A 23,872-nucleotide genomic window follows, 5' to 3' on the forward strand; every position below is an offset into this window, starting at 1 on the left:
TGTGATGAACTGCCTTTTCAGTGAGATAAAAATGGAAGAAAATAAATACTAACTCAATGGGTGTACAAGTTGTATGATGGTAAATATCTTCGGGACAGAATTTTCAGATTTGGAATTGCATTTTACTTCTAATGGGTATGTGTTCGATTGTATTTCTGTTCACTGTATTTCTTGGGCCACAAGGTGCTTAAAAGATAAGAAAAGCGGTAGACATAAAAAAAAAAGGGGGAGGAAAAATACAGGGAAGAGTAAGAGGGGAAAATATCACTGTGTTGATGCACTGAAACATCTGACAGTCCAAAGCAAAGTCATGGCTGAGACAGTTTGTGATGTATTTGTCATGTCGTTGAACAGCTCCTGATTGGGATTGTCTTGGATGGGTCTTCATCGGCTTTTGCGAGTTTGTAGTTGTGGATTCCTCAGTCTGTTCCTGGCTTTGTTCGGTCATTTTCGCTTCACAGTGATCGCTGTGCTTTCGTACCTGGAAGCTCCAGTCCCATTTTGAGGATGTCACTGCAATGTTGTCATAATCTCACCTCGATGAAGTGACAGGAGTTGCAACACTTCTGTGCTCAGAAATATATTTCTGACAGTTGTAATCTTGGATGGGAGATGTATGTAGGTCAGGCTGTCATTTATTGGAACTTGATTGCCCATGCCCTCCATAGCTAGGCTTTGCAGGTTTCCATGCAGATCACAGGAATGGTGAACTCATTAAAATCTTTGAAACTGCTGATACTGACGAGTTGAAGATAGGAAATTTGAAAGAGGAGAATTGTCACATATCCAGTAAAGTTCTTGCTGGAGTCACAACGGCTGGGGTAGCAGCTAGGAGGTTACAGCTGGTGCAGTGTATCATCTCACTGTTTGTTTATTTCCTCTTTGGGAGACCTCATGTAGCTTTCCCACAGAAACAGCTCCACTGTAAGCTAATGTGATGTATAACAAACAAACAAAAAGTCTGCATATTCTTATCTTTGTTTTGATATACATAAAGAGAGAAGGCTTTCCAATGTTATGGAAAACTTACTTTGCCAAGGAGCTGGTGACTGCTTGGTAGGTGGCAAAGAAAGAAGTTTAAGGAGGAAAATGATTGTGGGGTTTCTGTGTTTAGATTGAAAACATATTAAAGAAACTTGAAGAATAATGCAGATGGGTGTAAAAGTCTCTTGAAGTTCATTAAAATTTACTGTATTTTAAAGGAGTTTTTTTCTCTAGATTTGCATAAGGTCAAAACAGAGCATTGCACAATTGAGCTAAAGTTAGCCATTGGCAGATGTAATTTTATACTCATGCGAGCAAGTGACCTAAGTTGCAAGCGTGTAGGCTCAGTAGTGTAGCCAGCAAAAACATCTCAGTGTCCACAAAACAGCTTAAGTGGATTATTTCATTTATAAAAACTGATCTAAGTAGGCCAGGTACAAAAGGGAAGATATTTAAAATAAACTTTCTAAGTAAATAATTGGAATAGAAATTTCTTCTAATTTCAGGCTTTTTTTTTTTTTTTTTAAACTGAAGTTCTGCTAACTATTGAAACTATTAAGTAACTGTTTAGCTCTTAAGGTTTATCCTGTAGTCTCGAGGCTGCTACTGAGCCTCTGAGAATCAAAGGTGTCCTACCATGGTGTCTCATGTAAGATGAGAAGTTGAGAATAGGTAAGTGAATTGTCCATACCAATCTGGCTTCACTCAATAGTGTGATTTGCAGAGTCCTCACGTTTTGTTAATTCTGTTAGGTGGAAAGAGACTGGAAAGTCAGGATTCTGGTTTTGACTTCTCAGGGTTTTGTGCCTATTCCTACCTGCTGCAGTGGACGAGGTTTCTTGGGAGAGTGTCACCCAAGTGCTGTAGACTGGTTATAGAAGTCCAGTTGCTGGTTTTCTTTCTCTGTCACAGCTGCCTTTAGGCATTTTGAGCCTTCATTGTTTCAGGAAAACTAAGGATCACAGGGCTTCTCAGAAGGGAGAGAACAGATTAAAATGAACAAACCCATCTGAGGAACACACCGAAAGTGTAGGCTGTTAAAGCCAAGCAGATTTGATGAAAAGTGTCTGCACTTGTCTGCAAAGACATGTCTGTTTACCACTGCAAACCATTGCGTGCTTGCATGAGTACACTGGTGAAAATAAGCTTGCTCTAGTTCATTTTTACCCCCACTTTGGTGGAGGCTGGTTCTCCCAGAGTGCCACATTAGGGATGTGGCTGGTGCAGAGTATCAACTGGAAATTCAGCAGAGGCAAGATCTGTTCTTCCCAGTTTGATCAATGAGCAATGGTGTGTTTCTCTTTTTGTTCTCTGGAAAAAGGTCTTTCTCATAGAAAATTCCCAGTGCTTTCTGGCTCATTTTACATAGTCATTTTAGAATAGGCGAGCTGTGTTACCAGAGCATTTTAGTAATGTGGCGCTTGATTGTGTGTATCTTTTGCGACAAGTATTTTTCATACAACTACCAACATGCCTTCTGGTTATGCATTTGTCAGTTCCAATTTCCTTTCCTTTACTGAATAGTAGGCTGCATCTTTGATTTTGCTTGTTTCATAAGAGGTGTAAAGAGTCCCTGTGCTGCTGTGCATGCCAGGTCAGCCTTCTGCCATGTTTTGAGCTGCACTTGAGTAAATAACCTAGTGATGGTGTCTCTGAATTCTCTTGAATGTGAATTTCGTGTGTCCGATGTTCAAAAATAGAGGTAACCTCCAACAGGAAGAACTGCAAATAGAAGTTGTTCCGTTAGCAGTGCAGCTGTTGTGGGCACTGAGTTTTGGGGGTTTGTGGGAAGTCCTTTACTGGTAACTTCCAGTAAACAGTTGTAGGTGTCTTTTTCATAGCAGAATAGTTTGCTTTTTGATGGTTTTTTTTGGTTGGTTTGTTGTTGTTTTTTTAAATAACTAACAGCTTAAAAAGTTATTATCTTGTTAAGTCTTTGAATGAATGCAGTAGTGCCTCGAGATTACTCATATATTCTTTAAATCTGGCTTTAATGCACCCGAATAAGAGGATCAAGTAAATGAGATTAGGGCAATAGACAAAAGTGAAGGAGACAGAGAACAAGGGGCAGTATGCTAATAATTATTTGAATGGGTTTTGGGCAACCAGTGTTGCAACAGTAGTCAGGAGGGTAAAACTGGTAGTGAAAGTGAGTTAACCTGGCTGTGGTGCTCTGAAAGAAGCATCTTTGTACAAAAGTAAAGATCCTGGGACAAAATGGAGATGGCAGAAGTAGTGGTGAGAAAAAAGGAAGCTGTCATTGTGGCAACAGTAAAACCAGGAGGGCTCACTGTTGTGACAACGTAGAGATTAAAAAGTATCCATTCTTCTAGGAGCTGCAAACATGAAAGTAAAAGAAGTGAAGTAGCATTCTGTGCTCCTTCAGTAGATCAGAAGGAAATAAGAAGGCACAGTATGGATATAAAGATGACAGGGACCAAAACCGCTCTTGAGAGTAGATAAAATGGATTCTTTTCCGGATATGCTCTAAACCTCTTACCTTTTGTTGGGTCTACATAGATATTTTGCTAAACATCTGTGAATTCCCTTTCAAGTCAAGGGAGTACAGTTCTAGGAAGGCGGGATAACGAAATAGTCTGGATAGTAAGCTACTGATGATGCTTTAGAGTCTGATGGTTGGCAAATATGATGTTATAAATGTAGGAAAAAATAACTAAAAACAAATGCTCAAGTTAAGTAACCCATGTACTACATGGTCATATGAGAATAGTTCAAAGCTATCAGTAGACAGAATACTATTTCTGAAGAGTCTGAGTTCAGGGAATCTCTTATAGATGTACTAAACCCCATTGATTTCACAGGACCTTGAGTTAAAACATTACTTTTCTGAATAGGAAAATTCTTTCCTAGAACAGTATAGAAGATGCTAATTTGGCTTGCCTCCTATCGCCCAAATTTTTCCAGACATATCTAACAAAGGCTTCTTTTTTTAACAAAAAGTCCAGGATCCAACGATGATGTAAAAGAGAGAATTGTGACAAAAGTTTTTTGCATGTTTTGTGGGACAAAGAAGGACTTTTGTCAATCTGTGAACTAACTGAACTAAGTTGAATCTTAAAGGCAAGGAGACAACACAGATGTCTCCTTACCTTTGACAATTTTACTAAGGTTTTTTGCCATTTGAATTGCGATCTGAGCATAGCAATATCTTGGAAAAATTACTAGTTGGGAAAGGAAGTGTTTCTAATTAGAGCTAGATATTTTAGCTCCAGTTTTGAAGAGGTTATAGGATAAGGGTTGCTCTTTGACTAGGATGTGTGTGCATGCTTGTATTTTGAATGTTAGTTCTTAACATCAACTTCACTAAGGTACTTCTCTGCAGGTAATGAAGGCAGCAAAGATATGAATGGTTACACTATGCCAAAAAGTATGACTTGTGTGAGAGTGGTGTGAGTGGAAAAAAGACTGGGGCTTTCTTCTTTTGCCAGTCAGAAGGAGAAATGCTGTGTCTCAAATGAATCATTTGAATGTATTTCGGAGATGTGAGATGTGTTCATACTTTAAGGAAGAAAAAAAAGAAAAAGGAGAAAAACCCCAACACCCCCCACTTTTAAGATGGATCATAAACAAATGTGCTGACCTTCAAAGTAGGAAGAACATCACTTAAACTGAGGTGTCTCATTCACAGAAGGCTGATGAAGTTTCCTACTTGCAAAATCAGCTGTCATTGTCATTAAAGGGACAAGAATAGAGTCTTTGAGTGGAGGTTTGAGTCTCTGATTCGAGATTGGATGTCTTTCTAAAATTCTGTCCTGGTTCAATCATGGTCTACATGTGGGATTTGTAGCATGAGGTTTTTGAGCTTTTGTATGGGAGGTTGGACTGTGATTGTAATTGTCCCTCATAACCCTTAAATCTGCAAAAATATCATGAAACCTGTGTAAAATAAATCATGTTCAGTTGAATATAGTGACTTTTGTGTTCTGTTTTATTTAAAAAGCAGTTGGTCTGTCATTGTTGAGGGTTATGATGCCATGGAAGCTGGAGAGGGATAGGTGAGCTCTACAAACAAAACTCTTGGTTATTTAATTTAAGATAATTCTATTATTTCATTCAAAGTTTGAGCAGTGGGAATAAAACATCTCATGCATTACTACAGAAATGTATTAATACATGCTCAGAGTATCTTGATGGATGGTTTGTTAATGAAACTGGTGAGACTTTTGTGCTGTAATAAAAATGACTAAATTCAATATATTTTTTAGAACTTTTGCCAAAATAATCTTCTCTTTTTCTGCTATCATAGTAAATTGCTTAAATAGAAGACACATGTATATTAGCATTCCAGCTTGAGCTAGGGGCTGACATTGTGGCAGTATTTTTGTGAAGATAAAGTAATCTTATTGAAATTTGCTGTACAAATATTCTTCATTGAAATCAAAAGGTGTAAGTTCTGATATCCCTAGCCAGGCTGACATAAGCAAAGAATTTGATTAATCTTTTTTTCTTGTTTTGCTAGAATAACCCCTACACCCCTAGGAGAGGGGAAAAGCACAGTCACAATTGGTCTCGTTCAGGCGCTTACTGCACACCTTAACATTAATTCCTTTGCTTGTCTGAGACAACCTTCCCAAGGACCTACTTTTGGAGTTAAAGGTACATAATATTTGCAGACTGTATGACCTCTTTCAGATTAAAAGGAAATACTGCTTTTTTTGTCGTCTTTTTTTTCCTTTTTTTTTTTTTTTTTTGCTTTTTAAATTCCTTAGTTACTTCACTCAGTGGATTGTCTGAATGGTAGCATATTGGATTTTTTGATAAGTATATAACTAATAGATAAAGGTTTCTTGCACACATCTTCCCATGCAAGTTTCGTATCTATGTTTGTGTACTTAATGTGTATTGATAACGCAGATAAAGCCCAAACATAATGAAAGGCATGGGGATGTGTTAGCCAGGAGGAGTTTTGTGCAAGTACACGCCCTTCCAGCCACTGCTCTGTTTGGAGACTCTCAAGACGTCTCTAAATGTTACTGTTTAAGTCTTCTTCTTTGAGGAGGAGTCCTAAATCCACTTGTATTGATTGGAAATATCCAAGCTTAAGGAATTTGGGAGTTGTGTGTGTGGTTCAGCTGTGTCTGCATCATACGTTTGGCTGGGTCTGAACCTCTTCTTTCTGTTCTTCTGAGTTGTTGCCCCTAATCATGGGCTGCTGCCTTTTTGCCTAGAAACCCTTTAAGAGCCTGAGGGCCAGGTAAGAGCCAGCCAGAGTTCAAGCCTGTCTTCATTGCTGATAGGAAATAATGCGATCTTTTTTTGCCATTTCTCAGCTGAGATTGGTGCCTAACTGGGCAAGCACTCTCCCATCTGCTCTACTTTGCTTTGCTGAAGTTTAAGTTAACAAGTTTGATTTCAGCTGGAAGGCTCCTGGTGCTTGGTGCTTCTCAGCCAAGACTGGTGCATGTGAGTGCTTTAATCCCTCCACTCAACTTGCGTGTAGGCTACAGCAAACTCCCTTGCCTGTACTGTGAAAGGCAGCAGGGAAGGAGTGCTCAGGCAAGGGTGTGAAGGTTTCGTTCAGAAGCAGTGCTTGCTCGTGACTGCTACATCTTTCCACTCAACAGCTGCATGTGCATGACCATGTCCTAAACCAGGGCAGGAGCAGGGGGTGGCCTTTATGTAGCCAAACTCTGGGCCAGCCATCATGTGTAGGCTTTCATTTCAAATCAAGAATTCCTCTTTTACGGCCTGCTGAAAAAAGCCAGCAAGGTTTAAGGAAATCCTGTTTATTTGGGTGCATCATTGATCCCCTAATAGAAATAAAAATGCTGAGAAATATGTCATCAACACTGTATGTTTCACTTTGTGTGTTTAAGGGTGGTGGTTTCTTTCCAAAACTGGTACAAGTCTGATGTGACCATATGCTTTGCTGTGCAGGTGGAGCAGCCGGTGGTGGATACGCTCAAGTGATTCCCATGGAGGAGGTGAGACAGCGGGGGAGGCAGCAAGTCCCTGTCCCTCTGGAAGGGGTGGGCAGGCTAAGGTGGTGTCTGCAGCATTTGGTTGATAGCGATGGTCTGCCTGGAGAATTGGGGTGGTCCTTGCCATCTCCATGCGGTCCCTTGCCATCTCCATGCGGTCCCTTGCCATCTCCACATGCCTGCTGTGTGATGTGGACGGGCTGCAGAGTAGGGGTTCAAAAATGTTGCACAGATACTCTACGTGTTTGTAAAATCTTGGCTATCCTTCAGATGCTTCCTGAGAAGAAAGCCTGCTTTCCATGTGTAACATACAAGACAAAGAGCTGGCTACTGCTAATTTTTTTCCTTTTGTATCCACATCTATTGCAAAAGAGAATGAGAAAGCATTACTTTTCTGGTGGAGTAGAAAAAGGCAGGGAGGCCCAGGGCTGCTGGGTTGAGGAAATTTCTTTTTCAAATGTAGATTTAATATTTCTTTTTAGCAGAAGTCACTGAGTGTGGCAAAATGGACTTGTTTTTAGCCAGGCTGATCCTCTTGTGGTAGTGTGAGACATGCCCAGAATTACTGTGGAGGGGTGAATACCACAACTTTTGCTAGATAAGTAAAAGGAAGGTGATTTGGCTCAACAACAGTGATGAAACAGAGAAGTCTCCTGTGAAAAATTGCTTTTCACGGGTGCAGGCTGTTGGGGAGCTGCAGGGGCTGGGGGTCCCCGTGGGGGTGGCCAGGCAGGGCCTGGCAGCCAGGGCCCGTCCCACCCCCAGGCAGGAGCGGGCAGACGGGGGCACCGGGACAGCCCCAGCCCCAGCCCGGGCACTGGGCACCTCCCTGGGGACGGGCTGAGGCCAGGCTGGGCTGTGGGCCTGCGGGTGGGCCTGGCTTGCTGGGGCCCACGGCTGGGCCGGGCAGGGCTGTGGGGAGCCGGAGACCGGCCCTGCTGCGGCACCGCTGGGGCAGGGGCTGACGGCCCCGGGGCTGATGTGGGGTCCTGGGCCGTGGGGGAGCCCCAGGGGGCCAGGCAGGGATAGTCAGGGCAGGTGGTGTCCCCAGGGCCCTGGCACTGTCACAGTGAAAGAATTGTTTTCTTGCCCTAAATTCATCTGCAGCTTTCCTCCGCCCACAAGTAAATGGACTTCTGTTGAAGATGGCATCATCCCTAGCTCTCTTTGAGGGCTCCTGAAAACCACGTGCCGGCTTTGGGAGGAGCCGGCTGGGTGCGTGCTTTCAAAATACTCTCACTGGGAAAACAGTCATACTCTGACCGAAGTGTGCACCCTTCCCTAGCACAACATTCATGGTGTAAAGCTACGTGATCCACGTGTTTACGGACAGGCTGGGTCAAGGACAGAGGTGAAATGTAGTGTTTCTTGTTGGCTGGCTGCTGCCATCCGAGCTGGGTGCCTGCCTTAAGCCTCCCTCCATTTATCCTCAGCAGGCTTAGCTGTGCACCCCAGGGCTTCAGCACGCTGTAGTTGATACTGGGGTTTTGTGTTGGTTTCCAGAGCGTAAAACGCAAGCAGTTTCTCTGGGCAATGGAGCACGTAAGGATAGCATGGTTAAGCTTGTGTGTATATTCAGTGCTTGTTTGGAAACGCATGATGGTTTCACCCCAAAAGAGTCTAATTTGGGCTCAACAAAACCACTCCATGGCCTGAGCTGGTGAAGTACCACCTTGAAAGTGCACTGCTGGTCCAAACAGAACTCTAATATAGTGCTTAGTTACAGTTTTGATCCCCTGTTGCACATGAGTGTGAGCACAGTCAAGGGCTTGTGCTGGTTGCTGTCGGTGCCCCTCCGCTGTCAGTGCTGCAGTGCGATTAAAACTGACCTTCCACCTCCTTCTGTCAGAGGCGTATAAAAAATACTGTACCTACGTACCACAGGTCCTAATCTGATCTAAACTGCTGATTTCAGATTTTTCCACAAAACTTTGTTGGACAAACTTTGTATCAGCGAAGTTCGTGCCTGATCAGCTATGGGCTGTTCTCCTGTGGCTAGCACACATGGTCCGCTCTGGGGGATTTAACGGAAATCTGCACAATTAGTAAATACTGACAGTAAACTGATTTAGTATTAATGATGTGGAACCGTAGCCCTGGGCTGTTCATTCTTGGATCATTTAGCAAAGAATAAAGATATTCATGGGTTTGTTTGGCTAATCTAATGGCAGTTCACAATGTACTCACGTGAAAACAAGTCCTTCATATAGCTCGGTGTATTTTCAGCCTGATAATAATCATCTACACTGATAGGTGACTAATCGGAGCTGCAGCCTCAAGGAGATAGCAATGATTGTTGCTGCTAATCCATCTGAGATTAATAAATTGAGCTAAATGGTTTCTTATAAAAAGATTTTGTTGTTTTGACCTTCTAGTTCAACCTTCATTTGACTGGAGATATTCATGCTATAACTGCTGCAAATAATTTGTTGGCTGCTGCCATTGATGCTAGGATCTTGCATGAGAACACTCAGTCTGATAAGGTGAGAATTATTTTCTGATATCCACATGACATTTTTTCTTTTCAATTTTTCAATAAACTGCATTTCAAAAGCAAAATAAGTTGATTATCTTTTTATATTTTCACCGTGTGAACAGAAATTATTGCTGAAGCCATTCTATGTTCTGCTGAAAAATTTTGCTTATAGCATATATTTTTCTGACAAATAGCTATTCTAAGGTAGTCTTTAAGATAAGGATCTTATGCCCAGAACATTGTCAACTATTTCAGCCTGTACTAAATTGTCTAATAAAAGTTGTTTTCTCTCTGTATAATCTTATTCTTTTTAATAATTTGTATACTCCTTTTAAAGTTAAAAATTACACTTCTGATGTATAGTTGGGTATGATGTACCTTAAGAAGGCAGCATTGTGGGCATAATAAACTAGATCCTCTTCCCTCCAATAAATCTGTAGTGATCTTAACACAAATGCTGATTTGACTCTTTAAAGGGAAGAGAGAAAGTAAAGGAAGGAGCTGCCTTTTTTTGCCTACAGTGTTAAAACTGAGCAGGACTGTCATATCGCCTTTACTTGGTACTACACAAATGTGCATTTAGGCCAGTTTGCAAATGAAAGTAGTAGTTTGAATAATTTGGACCTTGGTTTAAGTTTTAAAGGGTTCTCAATTTCAGAACTAATACATACTGTTTTGGTGAAACATAGAAACACGGTAATTTTGGTAATTGGATTTAGACTGTTAAGTCATAGACATTGCTTAAAAACCTACTACCTTCTCAGAATTGTTTTTCAAATCGCTAACCAGAGGTCCACAATTTAAGTAGTTGGGAAATTCTTACTGAAATTAGTCTGAATAAAATAAAAACATTAGCTTTTTATTCAACTAGTTCCTGGTTGTAACTTTTTCTTTCATTAACTTCTTGTGTGTTTTTTCTAGGCTTTGTATAATAGACTGGTTCCAGTAGTTAATGGTGTGAGAGGATTTTCTGCTATTCAGCTTGCCCGTCTGAGAGTAAGTTGTTAATGCAGTCTCTCCTCAATTATAGTATCTCTTCATAAAATGTACTCTTACACAACTTGTTTAAAATTATTTGATGTATGGGACCAAGTTCGTATAAATCTCCCTCATGAATTTATCAAGTCCAGACTGTTTTCTGAAAGCATTGTCCTTGAAGTAATAGGATCTGGGTCTGATACTATTTTCATAACTAACATTTTTGCTATTCTTTTCTCCTCAAATAGACCAATAATGTTTTTAAATGCTGTGTCTTTCCTGATGAAATATTAAAGTTAGAGTTTTTAAAATACTTTTCCTATTACGGTAAAGTCACATTTGAAAACTCACATTCTTTGGTTTTGCAGTATTTTCTGGTTTTGAAAGTTTATTATAGCATATACTTCTGGGGTTTTATTGATGTCACTTTGATAGCATGCTTCCTTCGAGGGGTAGAAGCACATTTGTGTGCATAGTATATTTTTGTATCCCATCTTGCTTCCTGAATGCTTCCAGAAGAGCTTCCTATACAATTCATGTATGAATAACATATCTGGCTGCCATTCTGATAAATAATGAGAGTAACACAGTCTGCTAGCATAGGGGAAGGAGAATATGATCCCCTTGAATATGACATTTAAGGACAGCTTCAGTCTTCTGCATCCAGTTCCATGTTTGTTGGCTTTTGAGTCCTGACCGGTGTTGTTTCAGAGTCACCGGATGGCAATGGATAGCTGCCAAGTGCACATGTGGAATTGGGGGTGTGGAAAGGATGATAGAGACAGTACCAGCTTCTGTTTTGGAAACAAACAAACAAAAAGTTTCTCATAACATTTTAAGCTTTTGTGCTGTTCATTTGAATGCCAGTAAACTAAAATGTGGATGATGCCTTGACTCTATGGCAGAGTAGATCTCACAGAATTTTCCATCAGAATTTTGGAGTATTTTCATTTTGTCCTTGTTTACACTGCATGTGGGGTAACAGGTAGGGGAGGAGGGGGATTGTTTTAGTTATTCATGACACACCAACTATCTCTGCAGTTGAAATGGATTTCTCTCACTTCACATGAGTTGCAACTCAGTAATAAGTTTGGCTTTATAACATTTTAATATATGCATCATAATTTCCAATATAACTAAATTATTTTGCTGTGAATTATTTTTAGTATAATGTTTCCTTATACTTAAAAAAATGTAAAAAAAAAAAAATTGGGGGCTTGTAATCACAGAAGGTCCCATGCAATTTTTTTTTTTTTACCAAACTCTTTGTCTAACGTCAGGAGCTAGCTTTCTCCTTCCCCTGCTCCTCAGCTTTATTTCTCTTTTTCCCAGTAGTTATTAGACTAAGACCTTCTTACCTTACCTCCTCTCTTTAACTGCTTCCATCCCAGTCTTTTCTTTGTCTCCTTTTCCACGTCAGCGCTGTGTCTTACTTCCTCCCATCTGCATCCAGATCAGTCAGCTTTTTTTTTTTTTTTTTTTTGCTGCTTAGATCCAGTATAGACATTGTTGAGACCCTGGGACGGATAGGCTGCTTCCTTTGCAATCCCAGTGCCCAGCCCTCCTTGCAGCAGTTGGAAGTTACAAAAATGACTGAAAATTTTGCTGTTAACCCTCTGTGGAAAAATGCTCTGGGCAAAATGCTCTGCAAAAACGTATCTGGGCAAATGCCTGATACACCAAGCAGGAGGGATGAGCACTGAACTTGGACTGCCATCCCCCAGTAGAGATGCTAGTGGGATATTGCTCCTTTCTTAGTCTGTCAATTTTCATAGAATTTGTAAGAAACTATCTCCGAACTTCCTAATTAGATTAGAATTGGCCAACAGATTAGAAAATATTAATACAGGACTGGCAGTTGAGGACATAAGCCTTTCTTCATTAAAACTGGGGTGAAAAATCTTAGGGTACCAGGTGTCAAAACCTGCAAGCTGTTCTCAACAGCTTTTTGCCCTTCTCAGTACAGTGGGAAATACCCCAGTGCCTGCATCTGGATTTGAAAGCATCCCTCACAGTCTGAGACACCAATCCTCAAAAAGGAGTGTTGCAAAAACACTTTTAATACTCTCAAAAGGATGTCCCCAGCTTTCTAGAAAATAACTGTTGGTTTAAATAGGGAAGTAACTGAGGTAGCTTTTTGAAATTGAGCATCTTTAGACTTTTAGACTTGCTTTATTTTTAGTCGTGAAGTATAAGCATGTCGGTTAATTCACTGAGGAATCTTTCTAATGCCAGAGAAAATTAAGGTTTTTCTTTTTTTTAAGACTACAGTTCTTAAACACAGTTTTCTGATCCATCTTTATGTAGATTCACCTAAAAAAAGGTGTGGTGTTGCTGAAATAGTGAATCTGTAAAAGCCAGGAGGTATTGGCTCATTCATTATAAGTGACTGAGTTTATGGATGATAGGATCTTAAAGCAGAAGTTTTTATTTAATTCAAAGATGATTCACACAAGTCAACGCATGGGTCTTTCAAAGATTTCCACAAACTAGAGCAAGCAATTCGTTATCTTTTTATTAGATGATGTTGAATTTCCTCTTTGGTTTACATTAAGAGTTTCTTCTGTGTAAGAAAGAGATTGTTAATTTAAGGATCTATGAGTATTTCTCCTTTTTTTTTAATTACTCTATCGACATTTGCTTCCATTTTAGTTACAGGTGTTTTTCTATGTGCTTTTTAAATTTTTTTTTTAATAGTTCTGGTCCTGACATGCTTCTTTCCAAAATGTTTGCTGAAAGTGGGGGTGATAAGCCAGAGCAGCTATACCTGTTGAAGCAAAAAAGCCACTTCATTGCATTTCTTTAACTTGTTTTCGTGTAGAGGCTGGGAATAAACAAGACTGATCCTGGGACTTTAACAGAAGAGGAGATGAGCAAATTTGTGCGCCTTGATATTGACCCATCTACCATAACATGGCAAAGAGGTGTGTAGTCAGAAAGCCTCACTTCAGCTTGGATTTAATCATAACTTATTTCCTAATTTGCTTAATTTTACCTGAATCAGAGCTGTTTCTGCTCTCTGACTGTAAGAACAATCCATTTGCAAGTGGAAAATGTGCGTGCATAACAAATTTGGGTGCAGTACATTGCTCTAAACTTGCTCAAATATCTGCAGTAACTCAAGAGAGTTTGCTAATATTCTGAGAGATAGGTTGCTCTGACAGTTTAAGTACATCTCGTGTCTTTCTCACATTAGATAATACATTTTAAAACATATGAAAGTGGCTTTTATGTGCATTTTACAAATCTTATTGATTCTTTTCTTAAATGTGTCTATTATGGTTTTAGATTATTTGTACTTACTCTACTTGATTTTGGTCCCTCATCCTCCCCAGCTCAGGAGCTTGGGTAGCTCAGAGACTAAATATGCCTCAGGGATTATGGTTTTTTTTTAAAGTGTCTTATGTTGTTTGCTTTGTTAGGAAGAAGAGGTGAAAGATGTGGTATGGTTTCAACTATGCATGCCAAGCAAACCAATATCCACTCTCACACCCTTAGACAACTCCCCTCTGTGTTTTCCAGTCCTAGTGCTGAGTTAAATTTCAGTGTTTGCCTCAACTTCTGTATCTTTGTTTTTAAGCAAGTAAACTCTGCATAAAGTTTTGAGCTAAATTCTGTTGGATTTTGTTTTCTTCCTAAGTTCTCAAACACCAAAGTTATTAGTTCAAAATCATTGTTAAATGGAATGTATTGTGATGCTCAGAGAAATAAGTTGAATCTATTGAGAAGTGAGGGAGTCTTGGCCATGCTTTACTGTGCCCTTTGTGTGTGTGTCATCTCAGACTTGGGATATTTTTCTCAAGATAATACTGGGGGATGTGGCATAAGATGTTTTTTATTAGTCACACAGTGTGTCTGGAAGAGACCTGTATTAGGATGAAGGAGTAATATAAATATTTAGAGTAATATGACTCATCGTTTTTATCAGCACGGGTTTGGGAGGAGGCAACATTACTCAACAGCTGTTAACCTCAAGTGAGTTACTTAATTCATCTCAAACAATGTTAGTGAAACTTCTATTCCACACAACTCTATATGATGTACATACCTTAAACATTTCAGAAAAAAAATTGGGTTTAGGAATGTTTTAGATAACTTGGAAAAGTTTTATTTGGGATTGTTTCTGCAATCCATATGTCTGTGAAGCTTATTAGGTACCAGGGAATTTGTAGGGCAGAAGAGGAAGCTATCAGATTGCCTGAAAATTAATTTTAGTCAGGACCTGTTTCCTTAGAAGTGTCACAAGCTTGAAGTCCATTGTCAACTTATGCTAACTTGAACAGGTACAACATACTGAAAAGAAGGAAAGCTTCCCCCTACTTACCCTTCCCCTGGTATTCAGATCCTGTTTATATCTCTAGAGGATAAGGAAGTAGATACATTAAACCTAACACTTGGTTGAACCTAAACTTTCCTGAAACATTTACTTTGGGTAGGAAGAAGGAATATTTGGAGAAGGAAAAATTGCTTTTGTGACAAAACCAATTATTTCTTAATTTACTACTTCTAAGTGCAGCTATTGGAATCTTCCTGGGGAATGAATTCTGACCATGGTGAGAAAGCCAGTGTGTCCTAGTGACCAGAAAGAGTTGCAGGGGTAGTTATAATTTCATGGTAAGAGTGTTCAGGTTACATGATTTCACTAGGAAGGGCCGGATAAAAAGCAGCCCACTGGCTGTCCAGGCTGGTGGGAGGGCTAGTTACTGCTCTCAGCAGTGCCTGGGTAGGCAGGAAAGACATTTAGGGCTGCTTCAGGCTGCTTGTGAGACTGAGCTTCCTAGGAGGAAAAGGGGTAAGTTTGTGCTTGAGAGATCAGCTTGCCATATGGCTTCACGGTGGCATATGGTACCACAGCATGGTGTGAGGCTACTGCTTCCATGTGCTGGGCTCTGTTCTGCAATTTCTGCCAGTACTGTAGTATTTCAGGGTATGACTGTATATAAATAGAAACCAAAATGAGTTAGCCAAATCTGTGTTGCACCATCCCTTAAACGGAATGCCTGAAGAAATTAGGGGCCTAAATACCATTGTCCTGGTTTCAGCTGGGATAGAGTTAACTGTCTTCCTAGTAGCTGGTACGGTGCTATGTTTTGAGTTCAGTATGAGAAGAATGTTGATAACACTGATGTTTTCAGTTGTTGCTCAGTAGTGTTTAGACTATAGTCAAGGATTTTTCACCTTCTCATGCCCAGCCAGCGAGAAAGCTGGAGGGGCACAAGAAGTTGGCACAGGACACAGCCAGGGCAGCTGACCCAAAGTGGCCAACAAGGTATTCCATACCATGGGATGTCCCATCTAGATTTAGGAACTGGGGAGTCGGGGCGGGGGATCGCCGCTCGGGGACTGGCTGGGTGTCGATCGGCGGGTGGTGAGCAATTGCCCTGCGCATCATTTGTACATTCCAATCCTTTTATTACTACTGTTGTCATTTTATTAGTGTTATCATTATCATTATTAGTTTCTTCTTTTCTGTTCTATTAAACCGTTCTTATCTCAACCCACGAGTTTTACTTCTTTTTCCCGATTTTCTCCCCCATCCCACTGGATGGGGGGGAGTGAGTGAGCAGCTGCGTGGTGCTTAGTTGCTGGCTGGGGTTAAACCACGACAACCATGTACTGGGAAGAAGGCACGTATGGTATTTACAACAGCCACATAAGAAATGCCCAAGAAGGGGAAGTGGCTTAAACCTTGGTTTTCTCCCAGCTCACTCACAACCCTGAACTGGGGTTGTGTAGGATTGAGATTCAAAGTCCCTCTTGTTCTTGGGTAATTACATTGTCCTTTTCTGTACAGACAATTTTGTTAATCTCCAAAAGCAGCAGGAAGAGTGGGAGGAGGTGATTTCACTGACCTGCAGTACAGACAACTTCTCTGGAGGTTCCTTGATTCTCTGCTTCTAAATGAACAGAGCTCAAATCTACATCTACCAGAAGATTGTGATTTGATTGCCAGGCTACTGGCCGAACTGATCGAGAGTACTTTCCACCATTTCTTTTAGGGTTAGTGCAAATTGAAACATTTGTAGGTCTAAAGAGCCCGTAAGAAAGAGGGAGCCTATTTTTGCATTTTATAGGGATTGCCATTCCTGGGAACGAGAGGTCTTGGAGTTCAGTCTCATTTTCTAACAAACAGAAATGTCACCCTAATCTTTCTTTGTAAGAAACATCCTGATCGGTTCTCAGCAAATGAGAGAGTTCTTCAATGATTCTCAGCCCTTGCTTTTGGTTCCTAAAAAGGCACATTTGAAGTTGAGTGTTGTCAGTGCAGAATTGGAGAACTTGGCTTGCGATGATTGTTAGTGAAGTTAGCAGTTCCACAGGATGGTTTGGACATGCCCTTGCAATACCAAAAGTGTTTCCAGGTTAGAAATACAATTGTCTGAAATTGAAGTTGTGTTAAATAGCAGATGGTTGATCTTGGCAGTTTGAAAAAACTTCCTTTGAATGCTGTGCAGCTGAATGTGGAGTTAGTTACTGTGATGTGCATGAAAGTGACTTGTCTAGAAGAACCAATCTGACAACATAATCATCCTTTAAAAGAGAAACAGACCAAGTTTAACCTACGTCATGCAGTCTTAAAATCAATTCTTAACAAGTCAATGGTTAAGCAAGTGATTTGAAGTAGGTCTGAGGTGCATTGTACCTACTAAGATTTTTCTTATGTAGGTAAAATATTAATTTGTATGTTAGCGTATTAAGAATCTGTTAGCTTCAAATACTGTTCAGAGAAATTGTATTTGAGTTATTTCAGCCTGTCATCTAATGGTATCAACTAGAAGGGAGAACCCAAGTCAGCGCTAGTGCTAGCATGCAGGAGTGTGGCTGTCTGGTTACACTGTTCAAGCAGCGGAATCTTACATGTGTAACAACAGGTATGCTTGGAAAAAAACAGATCCCCGAGTCCTTGTTAACATGTTTTGCTTTTGCTATTCCTTTATTTCAGTGGTGGATACAAATGACAGATTCCTGCGCAAAATAACTGTTGGACAGGCAAATACAGAGAAAGGATTTGTCCGTCAGGTATGTAAAGGCAGTTAATATATCACATTCTGGACAGATTTTGCTTTAGGGACTGAGAGATGTTTCTGCAGTTCTTTCAGCATACCACTTTGAATTGCAATGCTAACATCTGTTGCTGTTGTATAGTATTCTTGCAGTGAAACTGATTGTGTTAACGAGTAACTGAGTCTGAAGTTTCGGGAACAGAATCCAATGCATATCGCACAATGTGTTAAAAGCACTTGAAAAAATCGCATATGTTAGGGGTTCAACATTGTCATCTTATGAGCATAAAAGGTGCCCTTATGCCCTCATAAGGTTAATATGTATGATTTTTCTTACTTTTAAAAAGTCCCTCAAAGTATTTATATAGTATTTATATAATTTAAATTACATTTAAATTTAATGTTAAAAAACTGGGGGGAGGGGTGTGTCATGTGTTGGTCCCATTGGTGAGGACTGAAAATGACCATTAGCTTTTTGTTTAGTTTTCATTTCCCTATCATACATCTCAGTTTTGGGATCTAAACTGTAAGAACTTTGAGCATGTGCTTAATTTTAATATGTAGGCTTGAAGGGATAATTCAGAAAATGAGTATGTGTGTACTTTTCAGCAGTGTAAAAAGCTAACCTACATTACTATATGAGAGCTTCTGGAAGTTTATTAAAGAACTTACTGACAAATTGACAGCCAGACTTTTCCAACACTATCTGAATAAGTGTTCCTGGTGTCATGTGGATAAATCCATTTCTGAAACAATGCAGTGTGGAACAGTAATGCTGGGTGGAACAAACTCATTGTGATGATTCGGAGTTGCTCCTAATTCGATGAAGATATTGTAACCTAACATTCTGGATCATGAAATTCATGAAGTTTTGACTATTTTGAGGTGAATAGCTATTGTGGTAGAGATAAGGCTTTCATTCATTTTGGAAATCCTATCTTTAATTTTTCTTTATAATTTCAGGTCTCTTCTAGGCTTTGTGCCTAAAAGAGAACAAAAAATAGTGCTAAAGTTTTTGCTCCATTCAGCAGGTAAAACAGTCAAATTGGAGAGAAGAACTTAAAAGAGAAATCATAGAATCATAGAATGGTTTGGGTTGGAATGGACCTTAAAGATCATCTAGTTCCAACCCTCCTGCCATGGGCAGGGACACCTTCCAATAGAAATGCTGTCTTGTTTTGGTTTTGAACACATGGGGTAGAGAGTTTCCTGTCAATAATTTACAGAAAACTCAATATTAGCTAATCCTAATCTCTGATAACGGGCTGTGACTACAAAATATTATACTTGGTAAAAGTTCCTTCAATACTTGAGATGTTTTCCTATGTTTAGATTTGTTTCAGTGACTCAATGTGATTATTAGCTTTAAGCCAGGTTCTGCCAGCCTTATTGTGCAGCTTTTTACCATTGTAATTATACTGCTGAGTTAAATGTGGGTTGTTTTATTGTAGAGTACTAGTTGACATATGGCTGTCAAATGTTGCTTCTGTATTCTTTTGGCTAAAATGACCTTGGTGCTTTCAATTTTGATATGTTGGACTGATGCATATCCATTCCCTCTTTAACATGCACTTAGTGACTTGAGAAATAGAGCTAACAGTTAGGAAAATTCATTTCAGAGCCTAGCCAGAGATCCAGAGAAAACAGGACTTCATAGTTAACAGATGCATTTTATAAATATTTGGAGTGATGTTCTAGCACTCTTAAAATCAACGACACCTGTGTAAAATGGCAAAGCACAGCAGGCGCAAAAGTCTGCATTTTAATGAACAGGGACGCTGTGGTTTCTAAAGAGTATTACATGACTGATGCCCTTGATCCTGCAATTGAATCCATGTGGGTGGATCCTTTCATCAATAGAGAACTGATTTTACAGCTAAGGCTTCTGCCAGCACTTCATAGGTGTATAAAGGTTATTAGAGTTAAAATAGCACCTGCTACCACAGTGGTTTTGCCTGTTTTTTCAATTAAATATTATGTCACTCTTTGAGCATCTGCATGGGATTGTTTTTCCTGTCCTTTTGAGTTTATATAGAAACAATGATAATAAAAACTTTTTTTTTGATCTCCTGATAAACATTCTGATAAAGTTAGATAATATTCTAGTATTCGTGTTGGGTATAGATTCCTCAGGCTTATTTCCGGTCTTAGGTGTGCTGCAATGACTTACTGGGGACATTCTTAACTTCAGAAAAGATAGTAGTATCCATGTCATCGCAATGCTAATGATGTTCATTGTGTACCCAGCTATTCTGTTATGTATCGAACTGCTTCCAGGGAATACAGAAAATCTGCTTTGTAACTTCATTTCATTTGAATCCCAGTGCTGAAAATCTCAATTACAGGATTATTTTTTGTTTTCCGTGGTATATTATCTCTCCCTGTCTGTGCCCAATGCAGAAAAGTGGAGTGTCTTCAGAAGTTTTGACTAAACATGCAGGTACATAGAGGTCAGCCTGAATAGGGCTGGTCTGAGCTGTAGCTGTCAAGACAGAATCTAAAAGCAGGAACATAGATTAAAAAAGGGCAGAAGCTGTTAAAGTACTAGGCAAATGGATAGAAGTGGTAAGGTATATGTTGAACAATTCGCTATATAGATGCTTCTTAAAAACAGGCAAAGCCCTCAATTTGAACAGGTTCCTCTGGTATTAGTCAGTATGGGATACATCTGGTAGAGGTCTGACATAAAAACAGTCCTGTTGTTTGGGGTTTTTTACATAACAGTAGGATGTCAATTACTAAATTTTTGTATAAACTTTGATTGCTGGAGATGGAGAGATTACTAAAGAAGCTGCAGTTCTTGTTCACCCCCAGCGTTGCATTCCTGTCACATAATACATTAGTCACTTTGCCTCTCTTCTCTTTTTACGTTCTGACAGCATGTGGCCTGGGCTTTACTAATAGTAAATTAGTACAAATACTGCTAATGTATACTGCAAGCTCTTAAAGAAAAGTAAGGACCACAGCTTACATTGTGCTGAAATACTGCACAATATGGATGCATTTCTACAAGAGCAATAGAACAGATGCCACATATAGTTCTTGGGGGTTTTTTACTTAAATATTTGTTCATTTAAAAAACAAAGGCGGGGAGACAAAGATATATTTTACATTATCATGGGTCAAGCACAAGACCTAGCAGCATAGACTCTAAATTTTGAGTTTATGTAGAAAAGGAATGATCAAATGTAACAAGAATGTTTTTGAAACCAGTATAAAAAACTTTTGGAGAGCATTACAGGAAAAAAAAACCCAAAACAAAACAAAAAAAAACAACCAAAACCCAACACAATGTTGTGCTCATGCCAGTAAAGGTCAAAACACATCTGTTGATTTTCTTTTTTGCCACAGAAAAAAAATTATTGGTCCTTCAGGGAGCTTCTGCTGAGGATAATGTGAGCCAAGGGGCTAAGCACTCTGCAAGACTGGTCCCCAAGTAAATGAAGTGTAACAGAAAATTAATGAGGGAATATTAACAAAGTGTTTGAAGTTACTCTAGTCTGAGTAATCTCAAAAGCTGTGGGTTACAGTATAGAACTTGTTTGAGTTCCAGTGTGAAATCTGTCTTTCCTGAGTCTATTCCTGACAATTCCCTGGGTGTATTTGACCTGCCTTTGATTTGGTTCATGATTCTCATTTCTATTTCACAGGCTCAGTTTGATATTGCTGTTGCAAGTGAAATTATGGCCATCCTGGCACTCACCACCAGCCTTCAAGATATGAAGGAGAGACTGGGGAAAATGGTGGTGGCTAATGACAAGAATGGAGAACCAGTAACAGCGGAGGATTTGGTATGTTCAGTGCTGTAGACCTGTGAATAACCTCTGATGTATTTGTTTTGCCTCTTGAAGCATTAAAAAGGCAGGTGCATGCCAAGGGTTTTGCTTTGAACAGCACAGTCAGATATCGAAGAAAGATCTTCTGGGCCAAAACTTGCTTGCAATGAGAACAAGATGTAGAACTCATTTCTCCAACTCTCTGGTAACATCTGGTTCAGGAAATCTCTGGTCTCCATAACCTAGTTGGGTAGTTTTCTGCAATTCTTAAGGCAAACAAATTTGGTGCTGGAGGGAGTCAAAGTGCGAGCTCATATTTGAGAGAGCTGGTAAAGTTTGCTACTGTACTTGTAAAGTGTGCTCAGATGTTACAACAATAGTTACCACATGAATGCTTATACCACTAAATCAGAATGGAAACAAGCTATTCTTAATTCACAGGTTGCTGATAGTGCTTGGGACAGGGTTATCTCTTCACATCATTAAGACTTTTTCTTTCTTATCTTCATTCAGTTAGTTGCTGTTTCCTCATTCCCTACTTCAACTTCTGAAAGAAGTCAATAGGTTCTTCCTTTATATGAAACTCTAGCCCTTATAGCCAGGCTGCGAGCCAGTAAACAGTGTTTGGAAACTCACACATGTTTGTTACGCAGGTTCTGGTGCAGCCAGAAGCTACCAGTTAACCCTTGCAATCCAGCTGTATGCCAAGAGTAGGCTCACTGTGATTGGCACTAGTTTACTGTAACATTACATTACTTGAATTCTGAAGCCTAATTGCCAAAATAAGTTAATATATTGCAGATTGGCAGCACACCCTAAATACACTAAATATGACAATGCTTTGCTTTTATGCTTTTTTTATAAATATATCCTTATAGCAACTGTCATATGTCTTGGAGCCGAGTTTTCATGCCACCCTGCTGGCAGTGACTGCCTGTATCACACAGACTATGTGTGTGTTTTCCTGTTTGTCCCTTTTGTGTGGACATCTGCACAAACTTACTGCATTTTTAGAATGAGCAAAAGAACCAGTATCTTGCCTTCTCAGCAAAGATACCAAATCCACAAGACATGAATACCTTCACAGCCTTAATGGATTCCAGTTTAATAAGGAAATGAAAACATAATATCTAGCTTGCCTGGATTTAAGATGGAAATTAAGATAAGGGTCCCAAAAGTTCTAAGTACAGTCATCATTAAAATTCAGAGCAAATCAACTACTCCCAATTATGCAGGAGAAATGAAGAACTGCATTTAATATTCTAGCTGTTGAAGTTTTGATTTTCCTTTTCAACTGCATAACTTTGTCTTGGCCAAATGGAGGGAAGTGGGGAACGAGTTACCTTATAATGCATATGCAAAAACTTTAAAATAATTTAGTGTCAGAATTAAAACTACATTTGAAATACATGATTTTAATCTTGATGCTGCTTTTGTATGAAGGTACTTTACTGTATTAGTACTGCAAAATATTTAATCTGTCTTCAACCACTTAATGCTAATCAGCTTGATGAATGAAAGCAGTTGCTTTTCTGTAGTCTGTTTCATTTTGCTCTGTGGAAATAAAATGTTGGAGCTGAAATTATGAACTGCACACAAAGAACATTAAAATTTTTCCACTATGAGCCTAAAATGAAAGTAGTGCTCAGCAAAATGTCTGTTACTAATTTGGTTTTCTTTGGCCTTTTTTTAAACAAACTTCCTATGCTTAGTGTCTCAATCATTTGATAGTGTCACTTGTGCTGAACATATGTTTCTAGTTCTTCTTTAAAGCAGTGTTCTATATTATACAATAGAAGAACTGCCCAGAAAAAAAATTCATCACAGTGTCAAGGATATGACCATCTGCAACTGTGGTGCTGCATGCTTTTTCTTCTGCAGGTTCTCTTCTTCACACCAGGCACAGGGAGGACTTGGGTGCATGTCGTGATCATGAAGTGCAGAAACTCCTACCTCCTTTGTTGTGGAGTGTGTTACAAATGAGGATGAGAACTATGGAAACAATAGGAAAGTGATTTTATGGTGAAGGCAGAAAAGTGCCTTTTTAGAGAGTTGAATTCTTTTCCTGTGTTTTTCACAATGCTTATTTGTGATGCTGTGTCCATACAAACTGATTCTTGCAGTTCATGAGGAGTTAGGCATTCCTCAGTCTGGCTTGATACCTAGGAGCTAAACAGCTGAAATCTATGGAAAGAGTGAAACACAATCAAGAACTTTGAACCAGGAGAAATTATTTTATGTTGTCTCAGGTTGAGCATCCAAAATTGGTGAATACTTTTGAGTTTGATCCTTGTGTGTACAGGCTTCTCTTCTGAAAACAGGAACAATTGTTCATTTCTGCAGACTTATTAATATTGGTGAAGAAGTCAGATGCAGTGGTGTTGGGATTTAAGAAATGTCAAAAAAGGAAATTAATATTGGGTTTTCTTACTAAGATTTCTTTATCAAATTAAATGCTGCTTAATTTGTGCAAGGGGAGCGAGTTTATGAATAACTACTGCACTTGTGAAACTGTACTATATAAAGTTGAATCCTCTGGAAATAATAGCAGGAGATGTATAATCAAAGACTATACCATGTCATAATTCATATGTACGAAGATGACAAATTTCAGTTCTATCAGTTAGCATTGCATCTCTGTTCCTGGTTTCTTCCCACAGGTGGTCAGTCTGTTTGAACAGCTTGCAACTAAACCTAGTTTCTAGACTTTAA

The 23,872-nt window shown here is 39.4% G+C and overlaps 1 protein-coding gene across 4 annotated transcripts in view; it reads left to right on the forward strand.

Annotated features, from left to right (window-relative positions):
* The window catches only part of MTHFD1L (methylenetetrahydrofolate dehydrogenase (NADP+ dependent) 1 like), a 160,694-nt gene that overhangs the window by 31,266 nt on the left and 105,556 nt on the right, over nucleotides 1-23,872 (forward strand). For 3 of the 4 annotated variants that reach the window (XR_011325383.1, XM_069787010.1, XM_069787011.1), the window contains exons 12-18: nucleotides 5,465-5,601; nucleotides 6,883-6,929; nucleotides 9,302-9,409; nucleotides 10,324-10,398; nucleotides 13,202-13,304; nucleotides 17,324-17,400; nucleotides 21,035-21,175. Coding sequence is in view for 2 of the 4 variants with exons in the window: in XM_069787010.1 (XP_069643111.1) it covers nucleotides 5,465-5,601; nucleotides 6,883-6,929; nucleotides 9,302-9,409; nucleotides 10,324-10,398; nucleotides 13,202-13,304; nucleotides 17,324-17,400; nucleotides 21,035-21,175 (688 nt within the window). In the remaining 2 variants the exon portion in view is untranslated. Of the gene's footprint in view, nucleotides 1-5,464; nucleotides 5,602-6,882; nucleotides 6,930-9,301; nucleotides 9,410-10,323; nucleotides 10,399-13,201; nucleotides 13,305-17,323; nucleotides 17,401-21,034; nucleotides 21,176-23,872 lie in introns of those variants that run through there. The other variant, XR_011325385.1, reaches the window with a different exon arrangement.

The sequence above is a fragment of the Haliaeetus albicilla genome, chromosome 7, assembly GCF_947461875.1.
Source record: "Haliaeetus albicilla chromosome 7, bHalAlb1.1, whole genome shotgun sequence".
Taxonomy (NCBI): Eukaryota; Metazoa; Chordata; class Aves; order Accipitriformes; family Accipitridae; genus Haliaeetus; species Haliaeetus albicilla.